The sequence below is a fragment of the Bos indicus x Bos taurus genome, chromosome 1 (genome assembly GCF_003369695.1).
Source record: "Bos indicus x Bos taurus breed Angus x Brahman F1 hybrid chromosome 1, Bos_hybrid_MaternalHap_v2.0, whole genome shotgun sequence".
NCBI lineage: Eukaryota > Metazoa > Chordata > Mammalia > Artiodactyla > Bovidae > Bos > Bos indicus x Bos taurus.
In genome coordinates, this window is record NC_040076.1 from 94228548 (window position 1) to 94248728 (window position 20181).

A 20181-nucleotide genomic window follows, 5' to 3' on the forward strand; every position below is an offset into this window, starting at 1 on the left:
TTTCTGACATGACTTGGTAGTCATTATAAAGCATCTAGTATGGATATAAAAAGAGGGATGATGAATTTTTTAAGTACATGTATTTTGATAGTAGAGTGCCTTAGAAAGATATCCACAGTTGCTTTTTATTCTGACTGAGAAAATGATGCCATACGCATAGTTCTTCCTGCACAAATTATAGTCAGAAAAAAAGAAAAAAATATTATGCCATGTATAAAAATACTATGACATCTACAGAAAGTTCAGTATAAATGAGGGAAATAAGAGAAAGATAAGAAAATATGGAGGCGACTACAACACTGTATACACAGGATATAAAAAGGCAACTTTGTAATGTACATCCATGAAAAAGAATGAAGATAATTAAGTATCTATATGACTTGTATAAAAAAAAAACAGAACCATTTAAAAGAAAATTCAAATGGGTGAGTCAATATTTGGGCTTTACTTCCCAGGCTGATGTGAAGGTATGAATTGTGTATCCCAAAACTCACGTTGAAGTCCTAATCCCCTGTACCTCAGAAGGTAACTATTTCAAGATATGGCCTTTCAAGATGTAATAAAGGTTAAATGAAGTCACATGGGTGGATTCTAGTCAGACTGGATTAGTGGTGGATAGGTGTCCTTATAAAAGGAAATCTGGACATACAAAAGAGATATGCATGCACAGAAGATAAGCCATGTGAAGATAAAGCAAGATGGTGGCAGTCATTGACAAGCCAAGGAAAAAGGCCTCAACAGAAATTACACCTGCTGACACCTTGATCTTGGACTTTAGCCTCCAGGGAAGTGAGAAAACATATTTCTATTGTTTGAGCCGCCCAGCATATGTTATGGAAACCCTCACAATCCAGTATTAGCTGGAATAGGGAATTAGATATATTTCATACAGTGAGGTAAATTCCCTGATGACTGTCAAATTGACTTGAAATGTGGAAGTAATGCAAGAATTCAGAATAAAATAAAATTATTGAGAAAAAAGTAGAGTTTAAAGTATTAGATCTTCGCAAATACATAAGTGAAATGTCATTTAAATGTAACAATACCAAATTACTATATAAGGATTTCATTATTTATAAAACATTATAGTTTGAGGTTTCAGAAACATCCCAATTTTAAAATAAATGTCACAGTTTTCATTAATCTAGCTTCAGAGTGTTCAAAGTATACCTTGCGTCTACTTTAGGCCCAATCACCAGTAAGTGGACTATAGAATACAATCAAAGGAAGTGCAGCATGCCACATGCAAGGAAATGCTTGACCTACCATATTAACAATACTTTTTATTAATTTTTCATCCGATTTTCCAGGACAACTTTCTTTTATCTTTATAACAGGGACTTCCATTATGTTAATAGTCTGTGGAAAAGAGACTTAATTATGAGATTAAGAAAACTATAGATTTATTTATGCACCGATGGAAGGCAAATAGTCTCTTTTAAAAAAAAATAAAAAGTTAAATCTCCATACCTTTAAGGCTCTTATAAGTTCTTCTTGTTTTCCAGATTCTTGAACCAGTATGACTCTTGTTTCAATCTGAGGCATTTCTTCTATTAAAATTAAAAATTTTTAAGTAAAACACTTTTATTATTCACTAACATCAAAATCTGTAGTCTCCAATCCCTTTTTTGGTTATATCTGTAATGTTTTCCATCTTTGAGATGATAACATTCCCTGAAATTAAGATGACTTAATTCCTAGCTTTTTAAAAAAATCTGATCAGGTATCATTTCAGAAGAGAAACACACTGTATTATAAACAAAGTATTCAAACATCAGCACTCTTCATAACCAAAGAAAGCATTCACCAATTGGCAGAGTCATCCTCTGAAATAGTGCACACAACTTTAGGAAAGATACGTTTACACAGTGGAAAGGGAAGAAGTGGCTCTTCACCTGACCAGTCCTAACTGAATATATTGTAGCTAACAATATTACAGCTAGATTGCCCTCACATACAGCAAAAGCAACATCCAACAACAAGACACCTTCTCCTTTAAAGTTGGGAAATGCCAAACAAGAATAAAAAAATCTAGTGCAATGGGTTTTTGTTAACAAATTTTTACTGAATGCCTGTACCCTAACTTAACAATATTACAGTCAAATCATAAGAAAATCGCTAGTCAGTAAGTTTAGGATTAAAAGAGTGATTTTTCATTTTAAAGCAGATAACATGTTTACCTTCAACACATGAAGTAGATCTAATAAATAAGTTTTCCTTAGAAGTTTCGGCAACTTTAGAATCAAAAATGGAAGAGTCTGCCAAGCTTGTACTGCCAGTAGTGGATGCTAATGCACTATCATCAGCCATTGTTTGTTCTCTTCTATGATGGCTGAAAAAACAATTTAAATAAAATTACAAAAAACGAACATAATTGTTAGGCAAAAACAAGCATTAATACCTACAACTTACAAGAAATATCATTACCCAATTTTTAAAAATACTGAACCAAAGGAAGTCACTCAACTTCTCTGAAGCTCAGTTTGCTCTTTATCTGTAAAATAAAGATACTCTTACCTGACTCATAGAGATACAGTAAAATAACAATGTACCAAAAGTACATTATCTGTATAAAGTACAAAAGTACAGGATATTACCAGACAGTCAAAAAGTACTCAAAATGTACCCATAAATACTATGCTACCTCCCCATCCATACCTTTGCCCTCATCCAAACTATTTCTTTTCCTATTTTATCATGTCACCATCATCCCCTAAATAATTCCAGTCAAAAACCTGATCCATCTTTACTCTTTCATCTACCTCATTTGCCCTCCCCTAAATTGCTATCAATCCCTCAAGCATCTCTGTATCTCTGGGATCCAGCGGGTCTTTTTGTGGCCAATGCCATAATGCTCACTTGGTGAAAAACAACAGTTCCAGACAACTGTCTCTATCACCAGTTTCTTCAAAGGTCACGATCCACATGGTTTTCAGGGTATGGTTCTAAAAAGAAATGTGACCATGTTACTTCCTTGCTTTAAACTTACATGAGAAGGGCTCCTTAGACAATCAAGTTCAAATTCACCGTCCAGTTTACACTTTCATCCTAGTCCACCTATTTAACCTCACCTCTTCTATTTCCCCAAGTCCACATGGGCTGTACTGCTCCAGCCACAAAGGATTTCCCAGATTTTTGCAAACAACTTACTCCACATCTACTTGCATTTAACAGGGCTCAATTCTCCACCCAGCATGTCTTTCAACACATCACACCACTTGACTTATCCTCTGTAGATTTCTCCAAACTTCTCATGTATAACTGGACTGCTCCCTTCTCTGTATTTTCATACTACTTTACAAAAGTTTATCCTCTAAAAGATTTCACAAGACAATTAACAAGTGTCATTATGATCCTGGACTATGAAAGAAAATCTTTTTTAAATTTCCAGGACTTAAAGAGTTGAAACGTTAAGCAAACAGGGAATAAAGAAAAAGCTGAAGAGACTTTTATCCATTCAAACTGGAGTTTTTAATGTAAGTTTATTATCTTGAGGTAAATTTCCACAATACTGGGCAAATACAAAGAAGAGGCCCCATCTTACCTAAAGGTGCATACCTGATCTGATTTACCCTTTCCTACATTTTCAGAATAATAAAACATACAAATAGCTTTCAGTACATTTTTAACAAAGTAATGTTTAAAGTATTATTAGCCTCATTTCTGCAAAGTGATATCAAATAGTGTGACAAGGTTCACACTTGTAACAGACTTAAGCCTGATTATTAAGTGCACTAACTTATATTAGTTGCTTCAGAGTCAAGCAACTCAGCTTCCAGTCTCAACTCTGCACTTAGTAGGTTAAGCCTCAGTTTCCACACCAGGAAAAGGTTTAACAGTACAACTCAAATCCAATTGTGATAAACTTAATAGATGATGTCTTTACATGAGTGACAATTATTCATTCTCATGATGCAGGGAAACATTGAAAGCAGAAGGGGACAACAAAGGATGAGATGGTTGGATGGCGTCACTGACTCAATGGACATGAGATTGAGTAAACGCCAGGAGTTGGTGATGGACAGGGAGGCCTGGCAAGCTACAGTCCATGGTGTTGCAAAGAGTCAGACACGACTGCGTGACTGAACTGAACTGATAATATTCACAATGTGAACATTTCTCATTGTTTTACCATACATCCACATCAATCATTATTTAAAGGCTCCCCAAAGGAGAGCTCCAATAGTTGTTAGTAAGAATCTTAGAATCAATAATAAACTCTATCCAGCCCTTATTTTTCTGTTAAGTCTCTCACAATTAAATGTTTCTAGTGAAAAAGAAAGGCTCTAAACAGGCTTTCATTTCAAGTCCCCTTAAAAGGATGTTAAAAAGAAAAATCCACCAAAACTACTAACCTATATGCTGCAACTACTGAAGCCAGGGCCCAACTACTGAATTTCTGTGCTTGACAACAGAAGCCACCGCAAAGAGAAGCCAGTGCACCACAAGAATGAAGAGAGTAGCCCCAGATCGCTCACCGCAACTAGAGAAAGACCACATGCAGCAAGAAAGATCCAGCGCAAACAAAAATAAAATTTTTTAGAAAGAAAGAAAAATCAAGAGATGATTGCTGCTTTAAGGAACGTAAGAGCGAGTCTTTAATAAATCAAAAATACCATGAGTTCACATTTTTTCACTTATGCCTCTCTGTTTCAGTTCAGTTCAGTCGCTCAGTCATGTCCGACTCTTTAACAGGGAAGTAATTACAAAGTAAAACTGTCTCTGATGATACTATATATGATCAGTTTATTGCCAAAACAGGTTTCGGTCAGTTCAGTCGCTCAGTCCTGCCCGACTCTTTGCAACCCCATGAACCACGGCACGCCAGGCCTCCCTGTCCATCACCAACTCCCGGAGTCCACCCAAACCCATGTCCATTGAGTCGGTGATGCCATCCAATCATCTCATCCTCTGTTGTTCCCTTCTCCTCCTGCCCTCAATCTTTCCCAGCATCAGGGTCTTTTCCAATGAGTCAGCTCTTTGCATCAGGTGGCCAAAATATTGGAGTTTCAGCTTCAGCATCAGTCCTTCCAATGAACACCCAGGACTGATCTCCTTTTAGGACAGACTGGTTAGATCCCCCTGCAGTCCAAGGGACTCTCAAGAGTCTTCTCCAACACCACAGTTTAAAAGCATCAATTCTTCGGCGCTCAGCTTTCTTCACAGTCCAACTCTCACATCCATACATGACCACTGGAAAAACCATAGCCTTGACTAGATAGACCTTTGTTGACAAAGTGATGTCTCTGGTTTTTAATATTCTGTCTAGGTTAGTCATAACTTTCCTTGAGAGGAGTAAACGTCTTTTAATTTCATGGCTGCAATCACCATCTGCAGTGATTTTGGAGCCCAGAAAAATAAAGTCAGCCAAAACAGCTTTCAGTCAGTTCAGTCACTCAGTTGTGGTCAACTCTTTGCAATCCCATGAACCACGGCACACCAGGCCTCCCTGTCCATCACCAACTCCCGGAGTCCACCCAAACCCATGTCCATTGAGTCCTGTTTCCACTGTTTCCCCATCTATTTGCCATGAAGTAACTATGCCAAAACTTTTGACTGTGTGGATCACAATAACCTGTGGAAAATTCTTCAAGAGATGGGAATACCAGACCACCTGATCTGCCTCTTGAGAAACCTGTATGCAGGTCAGGAAGCAACAGTTAGAACTAGGCACAGAACAACAGACTGGTTCCAAACTGCGAAAGGAGTATGTCAAGGCTGTACATTGTCACCCTGCTTATTTAACTTCTATGCAGAGTACATCATGAGAAATGCTGGGCTGGATGAAGCACAGGATGGAATCAAGATTGCCGGGAGAAATATCAATAACCTCAGATATGCAGATGACACCACCCTTATGGCAGAAGGTGAAGAAGAACTAAAAGGCCTCTTGAAAGTGAAAGAGAGTGAAAAAGTTGGCTTAAAGTTCAACATTCAGGAAATTAAGATCATGGCATCCAGTCCGATCACTTCATGGGAAATAGATGGGGAAACAGTGGAAAACGGCTTTAACATTTAGAAAAAAGATGCATGCTAAAGTTACCATGTATCAACAGTCTGATTACAAACTGAAAAGCACTAATAATTTTTTCATATTCATGTATTCTGTAAGCTTTTAAGATAAACACACACAAAAAATCAGTGTTAATAAACCCATACAGATTACTTTTAATCTGAGAACATACTCAAGGAGTTTCTAACTAAATATAACATATGCCTCTTTCCATAACAAAGATAAAATTTGTCATTTAAACAAGTATCCTTTTATTTTTTTAGGCAATCATTTTTCAGGGTGGAGGAGCTAAATGCCATACTGGACATGTTGGTGGTGTTATTGACAATAACACTGTTCACGTTACGTAATACTGTCATTAACAAATAACTTTTATTTAACCAATTTGTGGCACTGTTCTATACCTTTTACTTGCATTCACTTAATCTTTGCAACAATCCTAAGGGCAGGTACTATTATGCTCATTTTACAGATAAAGAAACCTAGAACAGAGAGATAAACTTCCCCCAGGGCATACTGTTGGTGGCAAAACACTCAATTCCGAGCGGATTTCAGAGGCTGCGCTTTTAACCCTTTCAGTACAGTTCAGTTCAGTTCAGTCGCGTCCGACTCTTTGCGACCCCATGAATCGCAGCACGCCAAAACCGCACGCCAAAACCAACTGTACGCGGGGTGGAGCGCCGGAAAGGGCTGGCATTTTACATTAAATACTAAAAACTAAAGATGCCAGGAAGAATCCAAGAGTGAAACCACTAAGTAATCTGAGATAAGCCCCCAAAGGCCACAGCTGCCGGCCCCAGATCCGCAGAGCCCATTGTGGCTTGCCAAGGCCCCCTTTCCGACAACTCCCCCCTTTGCCCAGAAACTCTTTCGGAAAAAATATCCAACCCGGCAAGCGATGACGAAGCATAGCAGCCAAGATGACCTCCAGTTCCCACTCCGCAACCAGGCCCCGCTGTTGGGAAGACGGCGGGGTGGTTTCCAGAGCCGGGAAGCCAGGACTGGGTGCTCCGGAATTCGCGGTCACCGGGGCGGGGCCGTGGGACACAAGCACAGCGGCCCACTGCTCTGGGGACGCCGGCCCACTCCCACCTCCGCCACGCGCACCCACAGAGCCCTCACCACTCTCAAAGGACGCCCTGGAAGTTCCACCTTTTCAAGCACAGGTCCTTCTCACCGTTACCGCCATTCCTCGCCGGCCGCGGCCACAGCCAATTCAAAAAGTGAGTCACTCTCTCTAAAAGTCATGCCGATTGGCGCGTGATGTCAACCTCCTTCCCATTTGCTGGAGTCTCCAGAGGGGCGGTGATTGGCCGCTGCGCACCTCCCCGCAGACGCTGACGGATTGGTCGAGCGTGTGTTTCAAATAAACCCAACGGCTTCGACGTCAGAACGTCACAAATTTGTAGAGAAGCGCCGGGATGCGACCGGTAGGTGGCGATAGAGGCTCCTGGGTTTCTGTGGGAGTGATTAGCAGGTGTGTCTGAGGCTACCGCTTGTTTACTCAGTAAACATCCCGTTTCCTAGGGAGAGGTTGAGTGGATTTTCTGTCCCCTCAGCTTTTTTTTTTTTTTTTAATGGATTACGCTCTGCCAGATCCCTTAAATGTAATCTGCGCCTTGACAGATGAATTTTTCTTCAGTGGTTCCTGTGAGTTGTAAGATTTTTCTGCCTGTATGCTTCCGGCTTCAGGAATTTAAACGTGGGTTAAGGGGTTTAGAGTTTGGTAGTTGTCTTGGTGTCCAGCACATGGGAACTTGGGGTTTCTCCAGCTGGACTTTCAGAAGCCGCTTATTTATATCCTGACGTATGTAAAGCACTGTGCTCTGGTCTAGGGAATTTCACGTATGATTAGAATAAATTCTTAGTGTTTCTAGCACTTTTTAAAATAAATAAACTTGCATTTGAACAAATGTAAAACTATGGCATGAGATTCTAGAATTTTCTGAAGCCAAAGTAAATTGTTTCTTGCTGCACCCGCTCTTCCTCGAGGTCTTTTGCTGCTTTCCTCTGACGTCTAGCCAAGTTTATCATTTTTCCTATAATTCCTATTGCTATAATGAAAATCTAATTTTCTTTGTTTTCTGTTAATAAATATAATGCTCTGTGCCACAGTCCCTTAAAAAAACACACCTCCCAAAGGTGAGTTTCGCATAGTTTCAACCTATTTGCTGGTTAAATAAAGGCAGAAAGGAGAATCCATTGCTAGAATATTAAATTTGGACAAGAGAAGGAAAACATACTTTGTAATGGAACACTTCCTAACATCTCAAACAGATCCTCAGTATTTAGAATTTTTCCTAATTTTGTCAGGCCACTTTAGAATGCCTGAAAAGCATGTAATGCATTCCACAAAATGAGTGAAGCAGTGTGGTAATTACTGGTTTCCTTCTTCATAACTGAAGAATATTTACCTTCAGCCCTCCACTTAATGCCATAATAACCATTACAGCAAGGACTTACCTGGCGGCTCAGTGGTAAAGCCTCTGCCTGCAGTGTAGGAGACACAGGAGACACAAGTCCAATCTCCGGTCCGGAAGATTGCCTGGAGAAGGAAATGGCAACCCCTAGAGAATCCCATAGACAGAGGAACTTGGGGGGCTATAGTCCTTGGGGTCGCAGAGTTGGGCTCCATTTGAGCGTGCCCGTGAAGGTTACGGCAAAAGCAAAGAAAAACAGTCACTGAAATTTCATGCACACACACACAATTATTTCACTGTGGAATGTGCTTTTGTGTTTAAACAGGCGTGGAAAAACAGATCAGATTAGATCAGATCAGTCGCTCAGTCGTGTCTGACTCTTTGCGACCCCATGAATTGCAGCACGCCAGGCCTCCCTGTCCATCACCAACTCCTGGAGTTCACTGAGACTCATGTCCATCGAGTCAGTGATGCCATCCAGCCATCTCATCCTCTGGCGTCCCCTTCTCCTCCTGCCCCCAATCCCTCCCAGCATCAGAGTCTTTTCCAATGAGTCAACTCTTTGCAAGAGGTGGCCAAAGGACTGGAGTTTCAGCTTTAGCATCATTCCTTCCAAAGAAATCCCAGGGCTGATCTCCTTCAGAATGGACTGGTTGGATCTCCTTGCAGTCCAAGGGACTCTCAAGAGTCTCCTCCAACACCACAGTTCAGAAGCATCAATTCTTCGGCACTCAGCCTTCTTCACAGTCCAACTCTCACATCCAAAACATGACCACAGGAAAAACCATAGCCTTGACTAAACGAACCTTTGTTGGCAAAGTAATGTCTCTGCTTTTGAATATGCTATCTGGGTTAGTCATAACTTTCCTTCCAAGGAGTAAGTGTCTTTTAATTTCATGGCTGCAGTCACCATCTGCAGTGATTTTGGAGCCCAGAAAAATAAAGTCTGACACTGTTTCCACTGTTTCCCCATCTATTTCCCATGAAGTGATGGGACCAGATGCCATTATCTTCGTTTTCTGAATGTTGAGCTTTAAGCCAACTTTTTCACTCTCCACTTTCACTTTCATCAAGAGGCTTTTGAGTTTCTCTTCACTTTCTGCCATAAGGGTGGTGTCATCTGCATATCTGAGGTTATTGCTATTTCTCCCAGCAATCTTGATTCCAGCTTGTGTTTCTTCCAGTCCAGCGTTTCTCATGATGTATTCTGCATATAGGTTAAATAAACAGGGTGACAATATACAGCCTTGACGTACTCCTTTTCCTATTTGGAACCAGTCTGTTGTTCCATGTCCAATTCTAACTGTTGCTTCCTGACCTGCATATAGGTTTCTCAAGAGGCAGGTCAGGTGGTCTGGTATTCCCATCTCTTTCAGAATTTTCCACAGTTTCTTGTGATTCACACAGTCAAAGGCTTTGGCATAGTCAATAAAGCAGAAATAGATGTTTTTCTGGAACTCTCTTGCTTTTTCCATGATCCAGTGGATGTTGGCAATTTGATCTCTGGTTCCTCTGCCTTTTCTAAAACCAGCTTGAACATCAGGAAGTTTACGGTTCACATATTGCTGAAGCCTGGCTTGGAGAATTTTGAGCATTACTTTACTAGCATGTGAGATGAGTGCAATTGTGCGGTAGTTTGAGCATTCTTTGGCATTGCCTTTCTTTGGGATTGGAATGAAAACTGACCTTTTCCAGTCCTGTGGCCACTGCTGAGATTTCCCAATTTGCTGGCATATTGAGTGCAGCACTTTGACAGCATCATCTTTCACACACACAGGCACACAGCTATTTCACTGTGAAATGTACTTTTGTGTTTAAACTAAGGTGTGCCCAGCATTCCAGAAAGCCTTCAGACTGAAAAGATATTAACCTAGTGAGGAAAGAGTCAAACACAACTAAGCATAGACACAGTGAAGAAAGCAACCTATTTCCTCTGTGTATTGCTTCCTGTTAGGCTTTGTACACAAATTTATGATTCCCTACAATGTATTACCACACAAATTGTATGCTAGCCTACGAAAAGTTATACATGATTTTTTTGGCCCCACAACATGTGGGATCTTAGTTCACCAGCCAGGGACTGAACCCATACCCCTTGTATTGGAAGTACAGAGTCTTAACCACTAGACTGCCAGAGAAATCCCTATATTTGATTCCTTTTAAGGGATATATGGCAGTTTGACTAGCAAATATACAGGCACTATGATGTTCTAATATTTCCTAACCTTGTGACATCCTTTTCATCTCCTAGGCACATAACTGCAGGCAAATAACTAAACTTTCTATGCCTCAGTTTGAGTTTTTATAAAAGGGCACTTACCTCATTACTGTTGTTGTGAGGATTAAAATTTGATATGTATAATTAAAACATAGTCTTAGGAACTAAACAACAACAACAAAGCATATAATAAACATTCAATAGGTGTTAACTGTTACTGTTATTTTTACTGCTACTTTGCTGCTGCTGCTGCTGCTATTACCACTACAGTTAACTCACCTGAGGCCCTATAATTACCTTATGGGACTGATGTTTTCTACACTACCTTCTCAACTCTGACCACTGGAGCAAGGCTCCTATGTTTCTGTTCCCTTTGCCCCATCATTTCCCCAGCCACAAATCCTGCCACCTACCAGACCAAGCTTCTCGTAGCAAAGACCTTCATCACGTTCTTTTCCTACCAGAAAGAGGACAGTCCTTCTTCCACACCCAACCTGATCTCTCTTCTAAGGGAAAGCTTGCAATGCTCATGATGTCTCCTCTTGTCTGGAAGATAAGGCCATCTTGCTGCTGGCCTTGGCCAGGCTTCTGTCCCCTTCCAAGGCAGGTCCCAGCCAAGATTTTTTTATGTGAAATGTGAGTCTCTTCCTTCAGGTACCTTCACTGGAAATGTAGTTATTGAATGCATATATCAAGGGGACAAAACTGTTTACAGTACAGGATAGATAGATCAAAATGAGAACTTCCTTGAAAGGATAGACCATTTAAAAAATTACAACTCCTAAGATGCTGAATGAACAGGTTTCAAACAAAAAACACTGCAGAAATTGAATTAATTTAAGTACTTAGTATATTAAAATGTGTGACATTTTCATCAAGCAATAAGATAATTTCTGAGGTAGGGACATGAAATGTAGAAGATAGAACTACTGAAATTCTTCCTTTGGAGGATCAACTTCCCTACCTCCGTCTCTGAATTGAGTGACACACTGGACCATCTTTCCTGACTCTAATCTTATACGTTTTTACTTCAGTTTATCCCCTCCTCTTTGTGTATAATTTCTTTCTTTCCTTACTCCCTCCCCTACCCATCTCCATCTTCTTTTTTCATCAGTACTCCTTCAGGGCAGCAGAGAATGGGGAGTTAGAAAAATTAGTTTAGAATTATGGAATATCTTTCTCCACCCTATACTCCCACACACACACATCACAAATATCCACATTGCCCATGCCATCACTCTTCAAATCAGAATAAACAAGATTTCTCATAGTTTTCTGGTTTGCTTTGATCTGCTAATAAGAACTAGTATATCTAAAAGAAGTATTAAATTTGTTGCAATAAATGGGCAATATTTGTTGTGATGAACTTTGTTTCTATTACCTAAAGGTGTGATGAAATATGTTACAATTTCTAGGTTTTATTTTTAAGTATGAAATGTCATCAACCAATAATACTATTTTATAGTAAATTTCAATATTTCATTATACCATAACTAGATATTGTAATGGCACACAGAACTCATGTAATTGTTTTTCTCCTGTATTGTCATACTTTTCCCCTCAAAGCATTTATGACATACATCAGTTCAGTTCAGTTCAGTCGCTCAGTCGTGTCCGACTCTTTGCGACCCCATGAATCACAGCACGCCAGGCCTCCCTGTCCATCACCAACTCCTGGAGTTCACTGAGACTCACGTCCATCGAGTCAGTGATGCCATCCAGCCATCTCACCCTCTGTCGTCCCCTTCTCCTCCTGCCCCCAATCCCTCCCAGCATCAGAGTCTTTTCCAATGAGTCAACCCTTCGCATAAGGTGGCCAAAGGATTGGAGTTTCAGCTTTAGCATCATTCCTTCCAAAGAAATCCCAGGGCTGATCTCCTTCAGAATGGACTGGTTGAATCTCCTTGCAGTCCAAGGGACTCTCAAGAGTCTTCTCCAACACCACAGTTCAAAAGCATCAATTCTTCGGTGCTCAGCCTTCTTCACAGTCCAACTCTCACATCCATGCATGACCACTGGAAAAACTATAGCCTAGACTAGACGAACCTCTGTTGGCAAAATAATGGCTCTGCTTTTCAATATGCTATCTAGGTTGGACATAACTTTCCTTCCAAGGAGTAAGCGTCTTTTAATTTCATGGCTGCAGTCACCATCTGTAGTGATTTTGGAGCCCAAAAAAATAAAGTCTGACACTGTTTGCACTGTTTCCCCATCTATTTCCCATGAAGTGATGGGACCAGATGCCATGATACTAGTTTTCTGAATGTTGAGCTTTAAGCCAACTTTTTCACTCTCCACTTTCACTTTCATCAAGAGGCTTTTGAGTTCCTCTTCACTTTCTGCCATAAGAGTGGTGTCATCTGCATATCTGAGGTTATTGATATTTCTCCTGGCAATCTTGATTCCAGCTTGTGTTTCTTCCAGTCCAGCGTTTCTCATGATGTACTCTGCATATAAGTTAAATAAGCAGGGTGACAATATACAGCCTTAACGTACTTCTTTTCCTATTTGGAACCAGTCTGTTGTTCCATGTCCAGTTCTAACTGTTGCTTCCTGACCTGCATACAGATTTCTCAAGAGGCAGGTCAGGTGGTCTGGTATTCCCATCTCTTTCAGAATTTTCCACAGTTTATTGTGATCCATAGTCAAAGGCTTTGGCATAGTCAATAAAGCAGAAATAGATGTTTTTCTGGAACTCTCTTGCTTTTTCCATGATCCAGTGGATGTTGGCAATTTGATCTCTGGTTCCTCTGCCTTTTCTAAAACCAGCTTGAACATCAGGAAGTTCACGGTTCACATATTGCTGAATAGCTATATATAAAGACACACCAGGTACAGATACAAAGATTCATTTTCTCTAAGAATTTATCATTTAAGATTTTTGTTTCAAAATCTTTAATGAGTAGCCATGGAATTCTGTACTTTCCTGAAGTACAGTCATTAACATTTTCCAATTAAAATGTCATATTTCCAAGTTGGTTTTAATATAGCATCTTCTAACCTGTCATCTCTGCCTGTGAAATAAGCTTTAGAAATTATAATCACTGTGATACAGACGAAGTTATTTTATACACTTCAATAGTCAGTAATTAGGATATGAATCATTGCTTTATTTTTGTGAATCATTAGGCTATAAATCACTTGAATAGATTTGCAAGACTATACAAATTTACCACTTAAAGTTTCACTTGAACAAATAGAATTAGCTTTCCTTGATGAAGCAAGAGGTTTCTAAATATGATGAGGCAATTTTTTCAATTATGTAATTTGGTTAGTAAAATTTTAGTGGAAAAAGAAATCTCAGTTCACTAGTCTCATTCTTTCTTTTACAAATGAATATTACAAAGGCCCACAACATAAAGCTTATATTCCTTTACCACGGTCAGGTAACTAGTTAATGCCAAAACCAATATCAAAAATTTTATTTCTATTAAGCTATTTTGTCTTTTATTAAATTAAAGATACTAATACTAATTTATATTTCACATTAAACTTAAAAGTTGTTGTTTAGTCACTAAGTTGTGTCTAACTCTTTTGTGACCCTATGGATTATAGCTCACCCCACTCCTCTGTCCATGGGATTTCCCAAGCAAGAGTACTGGAGTGGGTTGCCATTTCCTACTCCAGGGGATCTTCCCCATCCAGGGATCAAACCTGCATCTCCCACACTGGCAGGTGGATTCTTTACCACTGAGCCACCTGGCCAGCCCAAACTTAAAAGTACCAATATCTTTATTCATACTGCTTATATATTTTATTTTTGAATACATTAAGATGCTTTCAGTCCCATAAGAGCCTTGTTAGTCATGTTCACCAATGTATTGATCTGTAGCACCTAGCAACAGTTCCTGGCTAATAGGATGTTCTCAAAAGTTATTGCATGAATAGCATTGTAATTGATCTCCAAGAATCCATACTGCCTTCCTCTAATTAATTATCCAGTCTGCATTCAGAGTGACATTATGCAAATCCAAACTCATCAGATCACTATCTCCTTAAAACCCTTCGATCCTACTAGGACTACATGACCTGACCTCTACTCATTTCCATGATCACTTTCTTCCTCTTGAGTTCTATTCCCACCTTTCTTCTCAAGGATTTTTGCATCTACTCTACTCTCTACCAATTCCTTTAATCCTCATTCTTTTAATTTAGAGTAGGTGACTTCTACTCACCCTTTTAGCATTTGTTCACTTACTATTCCCTGGAAGGTCTTTTCTCACTACCCACACCTTCAGAAGCCCCATTATACAGCACCCAGCACCATGACTGTCTCTTTTGTGATACTTACCCAAGATGTGATTATTGGATTTATGTCTGTCTCCTCCAGGATCTAACCTACTTCAAAGGGAAAATGTCTTTTTGTTCAACATTTTATCCATGTGCTTAGCACATAGAAGACACTAAATTAAATATTTGTTGAAATAACAAGTAAATGAATTAATGATTGAATTATTTTTATTATAAGATCAGTGATATCTTTCCTAAAACTAATAAAAAGGGTTTCTTTTCTTTATTTTGGCCATGCAACTTGAAGGCTGTCAGTTCCCTGATGAGGGATTGAACCCAAGCCACAGCAGTGAAAGCTCAAAATCCTAACCACTAGACCACTCCCCTAAAAAAAGCTTTCTATTATTTTTATTCCAGTTCAGTTCAGTTCAGTCAGTCGTTTCCAGTTCTTTGCAACCCCATGAACTACAGCACACCAGGCCTTTCTGACCAACTCCCAGAGTTTACTCAAACTCATGTCCATTGAGTCAGTGATGCCATCCAACCATCTCATCCTCTGTCATGCCCTTCTCCTCCCACCTTCAATCTTTCCCAGCATGAGGGTCTTTTCAAATGAGTCAGTTCTCCCATCAGGTGGCCAAAGTATTGGAGTTTCAGCTTCAGCATCAATCCTTCCAATGAATATTCAGGACTGATTTCCTTTAGGATAGACTGGTTGGATCTTTCAGTCCAAGGGACTCTCAAGAGTCTCCTCCAACACCACAGTTCAAAAGCATCAATTCTTTGGCACTCAGCTTTCTTTATATTCCACCTCTCACATCCACACATGACTACTGGAAAAACCATAGCTTTGACTAGACGAACCTTTGTTGGCTAAGTAATGTCTCTGCTTTTCAATATGCTGTCTAGGTTGGTCATAGCTTTTCTTCCAAGGAGCAAGCGTCTTAATTTCATGGCTGCAGTCACCATCTGCAGTGATTTTGGAGCCCAAAAAAATAAGGTCTGTCACTATTTCCACTGTTTCCCCACCTTTTTGCCATGAAGTGATGGGACTGGATGCCATGATCTTCGTTTTCTGAATGTTGAGCTTTAAGCCAACTTTTTCACTCTCCTCTTTCACTTTCATCAAGAGGCTCTTTAGTTCTTCACTTTCTGCCATAAGGGTGGTGTCATCTGCATATCTGAGGTTATTGATATTTCTCCCGGCAATCTTGATTCCAGCCTGTGCTTCATCCAGCCCAGCATTTCTCATGATGCACTCTGCATGTAAGTTAAATAAGCAGGGTGACAATATACAGCCTTGACGTACTCCTTTTCGTATTTGGAACCAGTCTGTTGTTCCATGTCCAGTTCTAACTGTTGCTTTTTGACCTGCATACAGGTTTCTCAAGAGGCAGATCAGGTGGTCTGGTATTCCCATCTCTTCAGAATTTTCCACAGTTTATTGTGATCCACACAGTCAAAGGCTTTGGCATAGTCAATAAAGCAGATGTTTTTCTGGAACTCTCTTGCTTTTTCAGTGATCCAACAGATATTGGCAATTTGATCTCTGGTTTATCTGCCTTTTCTAAATCCAGCTTGAACATCTGGAATTTCATGGTTCATGTACTGTTGAAGCCTGTCTTAGAGAATTTTGAGCATTACTTTACTAGCATGTGCTGCTGCTGCTGCTAAGTCACTTCAGTCATATCCGACTCTGTGCGACCCCATAGACGACAGCCCACCAGGCTCCCCCGTCCCTGGGATTCTCCAGGCAAGAACACTGGAGTGGGTTGCCATTTCCTTCTCCAATGCATGACAGTGAAAAGTGAAAGTGAAGTCTCTCAGCCGTGTCTGACTCTTAGCGACCCCATGGACTGCAGCCTACCAGGCTCCTCAGTCCATGGGATTTTCCAGGCAAGAGTACTGGAGTGGGTTGCCATTGAGTGCAATTGTGTGGTAGTTTGAGCATTCTTTGGCATTGCCTTTCTTTGGGATTTGAGTGAAAACTGATCTTTTCCAGTCCTGTGGCTACTGCTGAGTTTTCCAAATTTGCTGGCATATTGAGTTTAGCACTTTCACAACATCATCTTGAAATAGCTCAACTGGAATTTCATCACCTCCACAGCTCCACTGGTGATGGAGGAATTCTATGGAGGAATTCCATCACCTCCATAGCTTTGTTTGTTGTAATGCTTCCTAAGGCCCACTTGACTTCACATTCCAGGATGTCTGGCTCTAGGTGAATGATCATAGGTGAGTGACCACTCCCCTAAAAGAGGTTTCTATTATTTTTACTTTAATTCATATTTGTGACAATTTTTCAGGAAAAATTAAGCAGCATATTTCCACAATTAATAAATTTACAAAAGGATAAAATAATTTATGTCTTTAATTGACAGTTGAGTAAATTACCAAAGAATAGAATAATTTTTATACCATATTTAGTCCAGCTATGAATGGATAAGAGTTAATATTAATTGTATGAAACTGATCAGATAAAATGTGCCATTGTTTATTAACATAGGCAATTATCCATGTCAAAAATTCAATTTTCCTGCTACCTACACTTTCATACATTATACACTAATACTTATAAATTGCCTCTTCCATACTATCAACTGACTTGTAAACATCCAAGTTATCCCAAAGTGATTCTGTCTTCATTTTAGTTTTGACAGTAACTCCATCTCTGTAGGGTAGTATTTACTACGACAACAATTTGAATACTTTGATTATACTTAGAAATCTTTTGTTGCTGCTATTTAAATGAATGGAAAAAATTTAATTGCAATTCAGTTGAAATAAAAATGGAACCTATGCCATCAAAAAATTGTGGATATTTGGCCTCAGTTGGCATAAACATTTAGCATAAGCAGATTTACTGTGGGCTTAATTACATAGAGGGAAAATTACATGTAAGAAATAATAGAAATGCATTGGAAAATATTTTAAAGGTGAGATCGTGTTGTGATATTCAAGTGCATAATGCAACTATATATAAATCCCATGCCTACAAAAAAATTAACATAAATGAAATATACAAAATGTTGTTAGTATTTGTATCTTGACTGTTGCATTTAGGGAGATTCTTTCTCTCCTTTTTTTTTTTTTTTTGTACTTTTCAATCTATCATGAGTGTTTTAGTGGACAGTTGTTTTCCTGGCTGTTAAACCCTTCCTTCGTAAAAATAGTGATTTCTCTTTCAAGGAATTCCTCATTGAATATGGTTTTAATGGGAGGTAATGTTTGTCTGTTACCATAGAGTTGAGTGGAGCCATCCTCTTCCCATGATTAGAGCTCAGTCAATCTTATGCTTTCTCAGAGGACTTTGAATTTTTAGCATGTGTTAAAGATATGGAAGGGCTTCCCTTGTGGCTCAGATGGTAAAGAATCTGCCTGCAATGCAGAAGACTTGGGTTAGAACCCTGGATCGGGAAGATCTAATGGAGAAGGGAATGGCTACCCACTCCAGTATTCTTGCCTAGAGAATTCCATGAACAGAGAAATCTGGTGAGCTACAGTCTATGGGGTCGCAAAGAGTTGGACACAACTGAGAGACTAACACACACATACAAACATGTGGAAAGGGTTAAGGATCATATATTCTAATAGCTTCAACAGTGTGCAGAGCAGATTCTTTGGGTACAGTAATCTTGGCTTATGTTTCCACTGCCTATATCTCTGGAGCTCTCTAGCTTCTGCCCATTTCTCAAGGCTAACCATTATACTGATTCTGTGAATTTGCAAAGTAAATTAAATCCTTTTTTACTTAAAGATACATTTGGTACCAAGTTCCAGTGAGGATGTGCAGTAATATGACCTCTTATACATTGCTGGTGTGGATGTTTCTTACAAAGTTGAACACAATTGCCAAAAGACCCAGTAATACCATTCTTATGTATGAGAGTTTTGAGAGTCTTTTTTTTTCCCCACTCTCAAGATTATAGCTTATTTATTACTTCAGATAACAAGATAGTATGCATATTAGGGAATCTTAAAATTCAACTCTGGAGTTATACACTGTCTAGTACTTTTGCATTGAATGTTAACTCCCCAAAAAATCTCTAAACACCTGAAGGTCCCACTAGAAACATAAACCATGGTAATTAAAAAATTGACATTTAATTTATTCAATATTTAGTATTTACATAATGAAGCCAATGGTGATAAAGAAATAGTAAAAAATAAACTTTAATAAGCAAAGATTTATATTCTTACAATGTGCTAATTATCATAATTGCATGTAAAAATTAAAACATAACAGAACTTTCTGTTACAAAATTCTTAATCATCTGAGTTGTAGTCATTACTTGCTAACAATTTACATGCAACATCTGTTAGTACTGATACTTGATTTTTTCCCCCAAGAAAGCGTGAGTAGATATTTAAGAGCAGACATTAATTTACTTGTGGACAGAAAAAAATAAAACTGTATTTAAGATTACTATTGGGGACTTTCCTGGTGGTCCAGCACATAAGACTTTGCACTCACAATGCAGGGGACCCAGTTTCAATCCCTGGTCAGGGAACTAGATCCTGCATGCTGGCACAACTAAGAGCCCAAATGCTGAAATTAAAGGTCGCGCATGCCACAACTAAGACCCAGCCCAGTCAAATAATAATAGATTTTTAAAATAATCTTTAAAAAAGACTAGTACTCATCACTAGCCTCTTCTCTATAGAGTGATAAAAATTGTAAGACCAAAAAAATCCCAAGATGGAGTTGCCTAAGCAGAGAGAATCATGCATGGCACAGCTGAAAAAAATCTTGGGACTAATCAGACACACATCTTTTATCTCTCCTTCAATGATGAGGAGTGGGTTTGCCATCAAATTATAACAACTGCAACAAGTAAGTGGCACCAGATGTGCAACTAATTAAATCTTACAAAATACTGAGATGGGAAGGAGTGGTCAAGAGGAGGAACAGTTTATATATCATTCAAACTATATACACCATAGGGCTTCCTGGTGGCTCAGACGGTAAAGAATTCGCCTGCAATGTGGGAGGCCTGGGTTCAATCCCTGGGTTGGGAAGATCCCCTGGAGAAGGGAACGGCTACCCATTCTAGCATTCTTGCCCAGAGAATTCCATGGGAAGAGGAGCCTGGCAGACTACAGTCCATGGGGTCACAAAGAATCAGACACAACTGAGCAACTTTCACTTTCATATACAGCATACTGGAATGAATGAAGCTCATCCCAAACTGGCTGTGAAACAATTAGACCTTTATTATTTAATAGTTAAAATTATAACAAGTGCAATAATACAATAGATTTATATAGGAGGCAACATCCAAGCAACCTTATATTATTTA

At 39.3% G+C, this 20181-nt stretch overlaps 1 protein-coding gene across 9 annotated transcripts in view; it reads right to left on the minus strand.

Annotated features, from left to right (window-relative positions):
• The window catches only part of ECT2 (epithelial cell transforming 2), a 60349-nt gene extending 53062 nt beyond the window's left edge, over nucleotides 1-7287 (minus strand). For 2 of the 9 annotated variants that reach the window (XM_027540846.1, XM_027540820.1), the window contains exons 1-4: nucleotides 7166-7267; nucleotides 2181-2332; nucleotides 1471-1550; nucleotides 1267-1359 (exon numbers count right to left, since the gene is read on the minus strand). In XM_027540846.1, the coding sequence (XP_027396647.1) occupies nucleotides 1267-1359; nucleotides 1471-1550; nucleotides 2181-2310 (303 nt within the window). In that variant the 5' untranslated portion in view covers nucleotides 2311-2332; nucleotides 7166-7267. Of the gene's footprint in view, nucleotides 1-1266; nucleotides 1360-1470; nucleotides 1551-2180; nucleotides 2333-7135 lie in introns of all 9 variants that reach the window. The other 7 variants (XM_027540872.1, XM_027540852.1, XM_027540882.1 and 4 more) reach the window with 5 other exon arrangements.
• Between the last annotated feature and the right edge of the window lie 12894 nt (nucleotides 7288-20181).